The 13,635-nt window shown below is 44.3% G+C and overlaps 1 protein-coding gene across 7 annotated transcripts in view; it reads left to right on the top strand.

Moving 5' to 3' along the window:
* The window catches only part of SUSD2 (sushi domain containing 2), a 78,274-nt gene that overhangs the window by 37,021 nt on the left and 27,618 nt on the right, over positions 1-13,635 (top strand). For all 7 annotated transcript variants that reach the window (XM_048821227.2, XM_048821220.2, XM_048821222.2 and 4 more), the window contains 3 exons: positions 620-868; positions 2,471-2,740; positions 12,790-12,972. In XM_048821227.2, the coding sequence (XP_048677184.1) occupies positions 620-868; positions 2,471-2,740; positions 12,790-12,972 (702 nt within the window). The remainder of the gene's footprint in view (positions 1-619; positions 869-2,470; positions 2,741-12,789; positions 12,973-13,635) is intronic.

Genomic DNA, 13,635 nt, shown 5'->3' with positions numbered 1-13,635 from the left:
TAATGGCAGGGTAATTCCTCAGGAGGCACATCCCTTCCCTGAGCTCCCTGAAGTGCAGGGAAGAATGCACATGGTTGCACTATCCAAAAGGATGATGTAGTTCCCCTGCTAATGGAGATGTGGATGAGGCCATAGCCCAACTCCTCCCCTCCCTCGTCATTATTTCAGGTGATTTGTGTCTCCAGGGATATGTGGAGAAACAGATGGTGACTTTCCCTAGCCCCTGTGTCAGGGTTAAGTGGAATAAAAGCTCCTTACTCCCCTTCACTCCCTTCCTTTGCCTACTAGGTCAGGGTCAATTTAGCCTATGAAAATATAATGGCTATCTAACTTTTTTTCTCTCTCACATGGATTCTCACAACATGCCACATGGTAACATTCAATTATTCCTCTTCAAAAATAGAGCATGAAAATGTGCGCTGAATGCATTTATGTTACTGCAGTATGACTGGTATTATGATCACTTGATTCTCTATGAAAGCTGTTAATAGCAGTCTAAATATGAGTGGAAGTTTAATGGGAAACTTGCAGTTTTCCCTCAGTCGGGGAACATTTATGTGGCCAGTATATTGTGAAGTATGTGTCATATATAATCACATGTTTTCTCTCTTTGTTATAGGCCTCTTTCTCTATTCCACAGCTGATCAGAACATCACAGTGATGTTCTCTTCTGGGGCTGGTATGGAACTAAGAGGAAGGGGAGGATTTCTGAGCCTGACAGTCCTGTTGCCAGTGGAGTTTCACAATCACACACAGGGTCTCTTGGGGGTTATGAATGATAATCCAACGGATGAGTATACCTTCAAAAATGGGACAACCATGTCATCTGATGCCAGCCCTCAGCAGTTGTTTGAGTTTGGAGCTGACTGTAAGTAATTTCCTGGCCCATTACTCCATTCTCAGGTTTACATGAAGTAGCTTCAGAAAATCAAAACCATTTATTATTTGCAGCATAGAAAATTAAGCCATCTTCAAAGAGAACAAATCTGTTTTGAGCAGCCTGTAGTAAAGAGGTAGGGCCTCCTGTACTCCAGTGGGTGGAGCTCACAGTCACATGTGTCGGGCCCAGAGCCAGGAAGGTAAGGCCTCCTACATTGTCTGTATCACAGAATGGAGCTTGTAATGCATTTTTGATATCTTAGCTTTTCTGTTGAGTGTCCAACTGGAGCTAGCATGAAGTGACTGAAAAGTCACAATAGTGCTGTGATCCCCAGAATATAAGTGTTGTTTCTATTCAGATATATCATCTTCTGACAGAGTTTTAGCAAGCATGGACATTTGTGCTAACTGCCAAACTCCTGGACAGAAAACAGGCAGTTTATGCTAGGTAAGAAAGTAAGAGAAGGGCTGTTTAAATCTAACTCAAATAATCTGCCAGATACCTCCAACATGCAAAATTAGGCTGCTCTAAATTTCTCTAAGGATTGATCGGGGGCAAAACAGTGGTGTACACCCCCCCGCCCTTTGCCATCCATCAATTTCTGTATCAAGCACAGCTCAGCCAGATTCCAGCTCTGAACCCATAGTGAACAGTCCCTCCTCAACAGGCTTCCAATATAAAATGCAAAAATTAAGATTATGACTCCAAGGAAGGTTTTTGTTTGTTTATAATGTTTGGGTTGCTCTATCTAACATATTTTCAGGATATCATCATGGTGTCACCAGGTATCTAATAACCTGTGCAATAATTTCTCTGGGAAAATGGTGGGAACATCAACTCTTTAAAACTAGACTGACCCAAACACTAGTCTAGGTGCTATGGTAATACAAATAATTATAATAGTAAATGTACAAAAGGGAATAATCCTGTATTGGAATGGAGAGCGACTAGATGGGACCTAAGAGGTCCGTGCCATCTCTAAATTTTTGATCTATGAAATTTGTAGCACAATATGGTGTTAGTCTGAGAAGGTGGGTAGCAGTGTTTGCAGAAGCATGTCCAATGTACATGTGACTCTCTGGCTGATATAGCTTATAGGCTCAGACTCTCCACCAAGAACTAATTACTGAACATGAAAAGTTTTAAGCAATTATTCAGCTATTTTTTTAAAGTACAGATGATAGGGTTTTTGCCGCTCTCCAGTAGCTTGGCTACTGAAAAGATTTGCCTTAAACTTCCCTCAAAATATATTTTTTGGATCGATATCAAGCCTGGAAAATTTCAGCCCCAAAGAAGAATTTTTCCTAATGATAATGCATATAGAAAGTGTTGAAAGAAAGAGACTTGATAAACTTAACTACGATGCCTGTTATCAGTGGACTAATATATTTACATAACGTAAAATGAGATAGAAGAACCACTTTTTAAAACTCTGGCAGCAGTTCCATTATCAGTCTCGACCTTGCATATTTGAAACTGCATAGTGTTTAACTGATGCTGAGATAATACCTTTGGGGATAAGGGAATGCACTGTCCAAATTATATTGTATATGAACATATACATAGACATCTGTCTGTCTGTTTCCTCAGGGGCTGTCAAATATGAAACTTCCCTCTTTACTTATGACACCCAGTTCTTACTGAACAACTTCTATGTGGAAAAGCACAACTCTGCCTTCATACCAGTGTTTTCTCCTTATGAAGACCCTGCTGACCTCCTGGTGAAGGAGATGACCCTGCTCTGTGATTCTGACCCTTTCTGCAGGTTTGATGTCCTGACAACCAGAAGCCTCAAGGTGGGAAATTCCACCAGAGTATCCCATCAGAATCACAAGTGGCTGGTGGAGAGTCTACAGCCAGGTGAGGCAGTGTTAATCAGGGCAGTGCATAGGAGTGAGAGCACTCCATTAGTGAACACCACAGCATTCTGTGCAGGGTTTCAGAATATTAATCTAGCATGATTACATATGAGCAACTACATATGAGTTTGAGGATTTAAGTATGGTGATGTTTTCACCAGGGGAAATCTCTATCAGTTGTACCAAGACCCTCTGTGCAATGAGTGAAAACCTGGACAGGTAGAAAGTAAATTAATTTACAGCCTCTGAACTCTTCCACCACTTCCTCCATCATGAGCCCCACCTTTACTTGTCTTCCCTGAAGGAAAAAAGACCCCCTCCTTAGAAAAAAAATACCAGAAAACAATGAAATGTATGTGCTAGTTCTTGGGGTGCCCAGCACTGAGTCACTGTAACGTATTTGCCTCCACCAAGAAGGAGAATTGCTTGTGCTTAACTGGGTGTTAGCTCCTTGTGTGTTGATTACTCAAACAATCTCCTCTAGCCTATGCCATCCCTTACTTTGTTTTGCAGGTTAACCCCAGTCTCTGAGACACTTTGAAATGTCCCCCTGTGGTATTCAGCCCTTTATAGACTGAACACTCACAGAATTACGAGGTCAGCTTTCTCCAGGAACAGTATATATACCAGTTTTGATGATTCGAATTAGGATCAGCTTCTCGTATAACACCACAGCACTGAGTTATCTTTATAGTGAAAATAATTGTAAGTTTTATTATCAAAAACATAAAGATCTAAGAGCTAGTGAGTAAGAATAATGGAAACAGGTTACATGTAAAACAAAATCATAACACTTTCTAGGGAATAAAACTTAACTTAGCAGGCAAACCTTCTGTCTAAGGAAGTTTCTCTCACCCCAAATATATTTTGCAGCATTCCAACCAAGCCTGGTTGAGATCCCATTTTCGTTAATATAAACACACAGTCTGTTTCCTCAAGTTGAGGATAAAAGGATGTCTTTTTGTCTTCCTCTTTTATTTCCAAAAGTTCATTGTCTCCCCCAGAGACAGGGCAACCTTCTTTGGGTCAGCCTGTGGTGTCTTGACTTCCCATCTCCCTGTTGATTTTGCTTGTAAATGGGACTTCCATAGTGTCTGTTTACAGTAGTTAAATTACATTTTGATGGGGACACACACCTTATCTCTTGTTTGGAAGAAACCTGTTTTTCTCTTTGGTGACAGACATTTAAACATATTTTTCAAACATATACACAATTCCTTAAATATCATCCATACGTACATCTTGTGATGATTATGAGGATCAGTATGAGATATATATATGTACACATATACACGCTTTTATTAGAGACTTCACATGAGATCATTTATGGATAAATACCATGTGTGCTAGGAGTAGTGAGTTTGTCAGGCCTGTTAAGAGTTGCTGTTACACAACAGTGGACCCTTTGCCAGTTGGTACTGAGGGATTCTTAGGGTCACAGTGAGCCACTGATATGCTCCCCACCCTTCCCCTTTTAGCTCCTGTTCTCATTTCTGCACTTTCTTCTGTCGCCACTTCTTGTGGGATTGCCTTTCTAGGTTCCAGGATCAGAGACTGCACACAGAGCCCTCCATAGGCAATAGCCTCCTTGTCAGACATCAGCTTATTCATACAACAGGAAGTCCCTGAAATACTACAGGAAATTCAAACAATGTGGGATTTGGGTTACCCCTATCATGTCCTGAGTGTCTGGGCCCTCTTAGCTTTTATAGTCAACTCCTCCTTTGAGAGAACACACACTATCTGATCAGTGCTGAGGAAACCATCTCTTGAGGCAAGTAACCCCAACAGTAAACACTATGTCTCTAAACTCCTTTTCCTGAGCCAGGTGAGCAAGAAGTTGATGAAGAACCATCTACAACAGTCTCCAGCTACACCTCATGTGCACCAAGATCCTACACCCTTCCCAGTCAGATTTTAGATCAGTATCTGGCAGAGAGAGTGCTGGTTGTGCAAGTAGTTGATTTCCTGGCAGAGTGCAAACCTCCATAATCATATCTCTGAATCCCTCAGGAACATTTAACACAGTTTACCTGGAGATGCTACTGGGGGTCCCCAGAAACATGACAGAAGTAAGCAAAATTGTCTGGAATTGGTTCACAACCTGCCTCTAAGAACAGTTCCAAATGGTTCTGTTGAGCAACTGCAGCTACATTTGTAGAGCCCTCATATGAAGTTCAAGGTTCGGTCCTCTCTCCCACTCTACTTGTTATGGCCTCAATTCTGAAAAGGACTTAAACGTGTACTTAAGTGCTTTCCTGAATTGGGTACTCTGGGTAACCCTAGTAGAGTAGATTGTGAGATACCATGGCTTCTAATGCCACTAGTACATAGCTGACGCCCCTTCTTTCCATCATACCACATATTCAGAAAACAGTCTTCCAGCAGTTCAAATGCCTAAGCAAGATCAGTGCCTAGATTAAAAAATAGCTAGCTAAAAGCTAAACCTTACAAAAGAGAAATGAAAAGTGGAAGTGCCAAGTTTTTAATCTTTATAACACCCAATGGGCGATGCCTGGCTACCTCAGCAACCATGTCTTGCTCAAATTATTGGACAAGGGTGAGGCTCATGAAAGCAGGAGAGAGTTTTCTCAGCAGGCTGGCCCACAACTGAGGAGGTCTGCTCCTCAAGAAATTAGAAGGACCACAAAATTCAATACCTTCAGGACAAACATGTAAGACTCATTACTGTGCCAACAATATTAATAAAATACACCCTTCCCTTTCCTCTGGAGGAAGAGAGGCAAATAATTACATGGATTGGCCACAGAGTTCCTTTGCCATTCTGCAAGGACCCTGTGACAAAGTGCAGGGGCACCATGTAATTAGCTTCATGATGTTCTCAGAGTAGATTCAGCCATGTATTCCACTTAGGTATGTGTGCGTGCCCAGCATGCTGGAGCTGAAGAATTTTGCCTAGCAGTACCTGTAGGAGGTAGCTGTCACACCTTGTGCTCGCAGCCACTCCCCTGGCTATATGAGGCAGCACTGCCACTGTCTTATGCTGTTGTGTATATTTAGTTAGTATCCTTAGTATTAGTGTTAGTTAGATTTAGTTAAGTATTTCCTGGGTGATACGCTCACCAGAGTTTAAACATTGTCCATCATGTGGGGGAGCAATCCCTAACAATGATCCCCACATACAGTCCTTCATTTGCTTGGGCAAGGCCTATGTCCGAGATTGGTGTTCAATTTGCAAGTTGTTCACAAAATGGACTCAAGTGGCTAGGGACCTTCACTTAAAGCAGTGCCTGCTTTGATACTGAGGCCTACATCAGATCAGAGCAGGGATCTCAAACAGAAATCACTATGAGGGCCACATGAAGACTAGTACATTGGCCCAAGGGCCGCATCACTGAAACGTTTTCATACAATGATACAAAAGTATAGTCAAAAATGAAAAAAAATGAAGAGTAATATACTATTAAAAGTAAATGTATTAACTGTTTTAAAACTGTAATGCGAAGAGGGGTTTTAATAAAATATCAAACGCTCAGTAATGCACCTCAGTCAAACGACGAAACACATATTTACTTTTAGAATTACTTCTGTTAAAGCCCCCCCGCCCCTGGCCCTGCCCCCACTCCACCCCTTCCATGAGGCCCTGCCTTTTCCTACCCCTTCCCCAAAGGCTTCGCCCCCCGCCACCCTTATTCCAATCCTTTCCCCAAATTCCCGCCCTGGTTCCGGCTCTTCTCCACGTCCTCCCCTGAGTGCACCACGTCCCCGCTCCTCCCCCCTCCCTCCTGAAAAGTCCCAAGCACCACCAAACAGCTGTTTGGCGGCAGGAAGCGCTTGGAGATAGGCAGAGGAGCAGGGATGTGGCACACTTAGGGAGGAGGAGGGGCGGGGGGTGAGGGGAGCTTGGCTGCCAGTGGAGTCAGCGCCTATGGCGAGCCGCAGGAAATAACTCAGCGGGCCGCATGTGGCCCACAGGCCATGTGTTTGAGACACCTGGATCAGAGGTTACCCTAGGGTTCCGAGAGTGCTGCAGTTTCGCATTCTGGAGCCAGTGCCTCTCTAAAGAGGCAGAGGAGCTGCTCCCCATTGAGTGCACAGAGGAAAAGGTTGCATAAGACTTGTTGAGACCACTCCAGATCTCATGATTCTTCTGCCTCCACCAGAAAGAGTATCGATGGGCATGGTGTTAATGTTGGCACACGGGATGGAGGAAGTCCTTCGAACCTGTCCCTGATACTGTGTGTGGAGGTCAGAGACCTTGTACCGTTAACTCTGGTTCTGGCCCCAAAGTGTCCATTGAGTCCGGTACTAACAACAGTGATGCTGGTACCAGCTGTTTCCACTCTAGCAGTGTATCACGTGGCAATGGACCTCCTCTGCCTTTCTGTCTGGACCTTATCCAGGGCTTTGCCAGGGCTATATTGTTTACAACACCATTGGCTGAGCAGGCTGTTGAACCTTTGGGTCCGGCAGCACTGTATCCTGATATTTCCCTGCTGCAGACTGTGGAAGTGAGGCTGGTGCTGGGAACGATGCAAGGGACCTCCTTGGTACCAAGAAACTCCTTGGCATCACATTTTGCACCACCAATGTTACCATGGCAGCACTTACCACCCTCTGCATCGGCACCATCAGTTATGTTGGTACCACTGCTGACTTCTGGGATGACAACATTCCTGGCACCAGAAACAACAGAAGTGTACTTAGTGTTGGCAGTACCATATCCACCGTCAGTGCCGGTCCCTTGTTTTTGGGCAACGGATGAGTCAGACCAGATGCTTGCACCCTCAAGGCTGGCTTCACTTCAACCCGAGACTCCTTGGTATTGAGTTTGGGATGTTCTTCCTCCTGTTCTCCATTGCCTGGCCCATGTTGAAGGCCATTCATGGAGCATCATGGGTACTGGGATTGGCACTTGTCTTGCGGTTATGACAGGAGTCCCTAGCCTGGTGCCTACTGGCCACCAATGCACTATCCTTATGCCCAGTGGCCTTCATGGAATCCATGGGACACTCATCAGTTGCAGAGGTCACACACCTCATCTCACTTTAAGGTGAGCTCTCTGGGCATGTCAATGTCAATGACCCACCACAGGTTCAGACACCATTGAGCCTTCCCCTGGCAGAGCCTCCAGAGTTGCCCCATTCAGGTCTGCCAGTATAGGAATGGAATCCAGTCCTGGTGTAGTTTAACTGCCTCTTTATCGTCCCAGGATGATTCAGCAGTGCACGGCTCTTTCTCTCCTTCAAAGTCTGAGGACTCCAAGGCCTACTAGGACCATTTTCAGTGCATGGCTGCTTCTCTGGGCATCCAGGCAGAGCTTCTCCAGGAGAATACCCATAAATTGTTGGATATCCTGCACCTGTCTGCCCCTAGGAGAGTGGCCTTTTCTATTAACGATGTTCTCCTGGAGCCTGCAAAGGTTCTTTGGACCATGCCACTTTCAGTGCCACCTACTTCAAAGTGTTTGGAGAAATGCTATTTTGTCCCAGTACAGGGATTTGAGGGCTTTTACTCCAGCCCATCCCCTAATTCTCTGGTTGTAATTATGGTGAATGACAGAGCTCAGCTAACCAGGTTTAAGTCCACTCCTAAGAACAAGGATTCCAAGAGGATGCACTTAGTGGGTAGAAATATTTACAACTCTTCTTTTCTGCAAATGTGGATTGTGAACCAGAAGTCATTGTTGTCCAATTATGACTTTGTGAATAGGATGGCTGTGTCTAAATTTGCAGACCAGCTGCCTGAAGCCTCCAGAGAGGAATTTCAGGTGTTCATCAGTGTCTTGGTGGCCAAGACATCGTTACAGTCCACACTGGATGTCAGGGACACTTCAGCCACAGTGATGGCCCTGGCAGTGTCCATGAGAAGGGTGTCCTGGCTGTAGAATTAGGGCATTGCTCCTGTCATGCAGCTGGCTATAGAGGATTTGTCCTTCGATGGCCAGGTATTCTTTTCTGACAAAACAGATAAGACTCTGCACTCCTTCAAGGATTCTAGGGATACCCTACATTCCTTGGGGGTGTATACACCATCAGTGCAAAGGCATCACTATGGCGGTCAACAACAGCAGTAGTAACAATACTGTCAGCAATGCACCTTTGGGCAGCCTTTCACTCCCCTAAGACAGCTGCGCTACCCCAGAAAGAGACATCTATCCAGAGAAGGAGGCATTCGGGTCCAAGCACCCATTTTGATTTGTTAGTCTAGAGCAGTTCAGTTGTTTCTTCCTTTACCCTGTTCCCTCCATTTGGGGACAGGCTGGCTTGCTTCCACAGTGCTTGGGGCTCGATTACCACCAACAGTTGGGTCCAAAGCATTGTCAGATTGGGCTATTCTGTCCAGTTCCTCTCCGCCTCTCCCTGTCCCTCTTCAGGGACCCATCTCATGAGATACTGTTCCTCAAGCAGGTCTGGTCTCTACTGGCTTTGGGAGCTGTAGAGGAGGTTCCTCCAGAACACTAGGGTCAGGGTTTCTATTCCTGGAGCTTTCTGATTCCCAAATCCAAAGGAGGGGTAAGACCTATTCTCGACCTTTGCAGCCTCAACATATAGATACATGAGGTTCCAAAGGTCACCGTATCAACTTCCATCCTTGCATTATCTCAGAACAACTGGTTTGCTGCTCTGGACCTTCAGGGTGCTTATTTCATGTGGCGATTTTGCTGAGCCACAGAAAATTCCTCCAGTTCCTCATGGTAGAGTGCCATTTCAGTGGTTCCTTTTTGCCTCTCTTCTGCCTCCCGGGTTTTTACCAGGTGTATGGTCAAGCCAATGTCATACTTTAGAAAGAAGGAAATCCATATCTTCCCATATCTGGATGACTGGCTAGTGAGGGGCAGGTCCAGATAAGAAGTTCTTTCTCACACACACCTTACACTGCACTTACTCAACCATCTGGGTCTCATCCTAAACACCAGAAAGTCAACATTGGTTCCCACTCAGAAAATCAAGTTCATTGAGGTCCTAATAGAGTTTGAGAGCATTGAGGTCCTAATAGAGTTTGAGAGCATTTTTGCCAACCAACAGTATTCAGGCAATTTGCCACTTTTGTCACAGTCTCAACCTTCCACAACAGTTCAGGTGTGCTTGAGGCTCTTGGGCTACATGTCTTCCTGCATGTAGGTGATCCAATTGGTAAGATTGCATCTTTGCCCTCTTCAGATGTGGCTTAGGACAGTTTATCCTCCATTTCTTCATCCCTTGGACAGATTGATCCACCTCCCTCCATTGGCCCTGGACTCCTTGCAACTGTGGACACTTCAGGAGAATCTACACCAAGGCATTCCCTTTGCCCAGCCCTCACCAACCAGGTCTGTTATCACCAATGCATCCCTGAAAATCGACCTGTTTCCTACAATAGACGTGTTTGTTCTGCTTTTGTGGGGTACCAGTCCAGGCTCCCTGACTGACACCTGTCATCTTAACTGGCATTCGCCTCTGCTGTATGTGTTTCCTCTGATCCCAATCATTCCACAGGTCATCCTCAGGCTAAAAGCGGATTGTGCCAAGCTCATCCTCATTGCCCTGATGCGGCCGAGGCAGTGTTGGTTCTCCAACCTCACGCTATTGATTCAGCGTCCCATAACCTTTCTTCTCTAGTCTGACCTGTTCACACAGAATCATGGTTGCACACTGCATCCCGTGCTCAGTTCCCTGCATCTCACAGCATAGCTGCTTTGTGGTTGAATGATGAGGAAGAGCAGTGTTTGTTGGCTGTTCAATAGGTTCTACACAATAGTAGAAAGCCCTCTACCAGAATGGCCTATTTGGGGAACTGGAAGCTGTTTTCTTTGTGGTCATTGGCCCTTGGAGTTCAACCAAACTGGCCTTTATCCATGACATCTTGGATATTTGCTGTATCTTCAGTCGTCAGGCCTTGCATTTAGCTTATTGAGGGTGCATCTGGTGGTGATCTCAGCATTCCACCCCTCCATTCATGAAAGATCAGTCTCTTCCAGTGCCATGATAGCAAGACTCTTAAAAAGGCATCTTTGTTGTCATCCTCCAGTTCTAGAGCCAGTCCCTTTGTGGTACCTTAACACAGTCCTAGTGGTGTTGATGGACCTTCCGTTTGAGTCTCTGGCATCTTGTCCCTTTCCTCTTTTATGTCAGAAGACTGCATTCCTGGTGGCCATAATATCCATAAGGAGAGGCTGAGAGTTGCAGGCTCTGATGCTAGAGCCTCCTTATACACAATTCTACAAGAGCAAAGTAACTTTACAGCTGCACCCAAAATTTTTGTCTAACATGGTCTCTCAGTTTCATTTGAACCAGGCGGTATATGTATCTGTTTTTTTCTGAAACTACACTAATCTCCGGAGGAGCAGCATCTCCACACATTAGATGTCAGACAATGTATAGCCTACGTGCATAGGAATTAACCATTTCATGCTTCGCCTCATCCGTTTGTGTCATATGCAGATTGTACGAAAGGTGCAAGCGGTCTTTTCACAAACAAACTCTAAGTGGATAACATCCTATAACAGGACAGCATATGAAATAGCTTTGACTACGCCTCCTCAGCAGGTGCAAGCTCATTCCATAAGAGCACAGGCTACGTTAATAGTGTTACTAAGTGACGTCTTAATAGTGGATATTTGAAAGACTGCCATGTGGTCCTTGATACATACATTTGAGAACCATTATGCTATTACTGCATCATCTAGAGCTGATGCAAACTTTGGGAAGGTGATCCTGCAATCCTTGTTTAGATAGGCTCTTAGTCCCACCATTTGTGGCTACTGCTTTTGAATCACCTAAGTGAAATAAATGGCTTCAACTACTCAAAGAAATGGTTACTTATTATAACTGAGGTTCTTCGAGATGTGATGCAAATGTGTATTCCACAACCCACCCTCCATCCTCTCTGCACTGGGGTCTAGTCTCCATGCATTCATTGTGAAGATACTGCGGGGGGTTGAGGCATTGTTGCCTCATATAGACGGGGTGGGGCTATGAGCACGACACACAAGCACTGGCTCCTAGAGGTACTGTTATGCAAAATTCTCCGTCTCCGGTGCACTGAGAACACACACACCTTCATGGAATACACATCTGCATCATATCATGAAGACCCATAGTTATAGTAAGTAACCGTTTCCTCACAAAGGACCAAGTAGTGCCCCTGAAATCTACCTCAGGCTCCTTACAGTATGGCATAGGACACTCTGACTGGTTAGTGGGCATCATATTTGCTTTTCTTCCTCTTGACAACTGCAACTAGTTCGCAGTCCCATTTTGGCAGCATAAATGGAGGCAAGTTAAAAATTGTCAGCAAAGAAGACACCCATGTATGTAATTTAAACTTTTGTCTTCACTGAGTAACAATACATCTGCCAAAAACAGGCTTTCAAGTCCCCAAATGAAGAGAAAAATTAACTCAAATATAATCACAGTTTTGACCACCATAGTTTCTCTCACTCCTGCTGTTACTGCTTCTGAAGTCCAGAAACTCTTGTTCAGTAATAGAATTTGATCATTTTTAAAATGTGTACTTGTATCCTGTGTGTATGAGGTACAGTTTTCTGTTATACATCGTTTTTACAGCTCTAAAGAGAGACAAAGAAAGAAGAGGTGACATAGTAAATCAGCTCATTTGCAGCGCAAAAAAAAAAATAAGGTTTTTAGATCTCTACTGTGGAAATCACAGAATTGTAGAAACAGATTGTGAAGGGTCATGTGATACCCAGAGCTACCCTTTCAAACTTTGATTATGTGGGTTCTAGTCTACTTGATGAAAAGAATAAAAAATAAATGCAAAGTAATAGATACCAGCCTCCAGAATATTCGGGAGCAGAAGTATTTGGCTGACAAATACTGAATTATGATGATGTTCCACAACTGTGTTGTCAGAAAATACCCATGATCCACTGAAGATCAACAGGGCTGTGGGTGTGACTATCACCAGCTTCATGTTGAGTTAAGGTTGCTCTTGCTAGTTTATTGCTCCCATTTGTTAGCTCTGCTAGACTAAAAGAATCTGTTACTCTTTTTCAATTATATTTAAATCACCATGCAACTCACTGGACTAGCTGTGCCAGTGAAACTAAAAGACTTTCACCAGATAGCTGTTATCTCCTTTTCTTAGTGGTCTCTTGTGGCTGGTTGGATCACCCCACCAATGGGAAAAAAGAAGGGACAAACTACCTGTTGGACTCAACCATCCGATTTAGCTGCAATCAAGGATACAGGCTTGTTGGATCAGAAGAACGAACCTGCCAGTTGACTGGGGTTTGGTCAGGGAGCACAACCAGCTGTTTGCCAGGAACAGGTATGTGTGGGTGTGGGTTTTTTTTCAAATGTCACAAATTTTAATTGAAAATCGTTGATGTAAACATGGCCATTTCAGCAATGGCATGATGCTGAAAACAAAAGCACCAACTTTTCTCTTGAAAAGATGTTGAATACAAGAAACCTGATCTGCTACAAAGACAGATGTTTAAATCATAGAATCAGAGAATATCAGGGTTGGAAGGGACCTCAGGAGGTCATCTAGTCCAACCCCCTGCTCAAAAGCAGGACCAATCCCCAATTAAATCATCCCAGCCAGGGCTTTGTCAAGCCTGACCTTAAAAACTTCTAAGGAAGGAGATTCCACCACCTCCCTAGGCAACGCATTCCAGTGTTTCACCACCCTCCTAGTGAAACAGTTTTTCCTAATATCCAACCTAAACCTCCCCCACTGCAACTTGAGACCATTACTCCTTGTCCTGTCCTCTTCTACCACTGAGAATAGTCTAGAACCATCCTCTCTGGAACCACCTCTCAGGTAGTTGAAAGCAGCTATCAAATCCCCCCTCATTCTTCTCTTCTGCAGACTAAACAATCCCAGTTCCCTCAGCCTCTCCTCATAAGTCATGTGTTCCAGACCCCTAATCATTTTTGTTGCCCTTCGCTGGACTCTTTCCAATTTATCCACATCCTTCTTGTAGTG

The sequence above is a fragment of the Caretta caretta genome, chromosome 15 (assembly GCF_965140235.1).
Source record: "Caretta caretta isolate rCarCar2 chromosome 15, rCarCar1.hap1, whole genome shotgun sequence".
In the NCBI taxonomy this organism is placed as follows: Eukaryota; Metazoa; Chordata; order Testudines; family Cheloniidae; genus Caretta; species Caretta caretta.
Note: the sequence above shows the minus strand (reverse complement) of the source record. Positions and strands in the feature narration are given on the sequence as shown.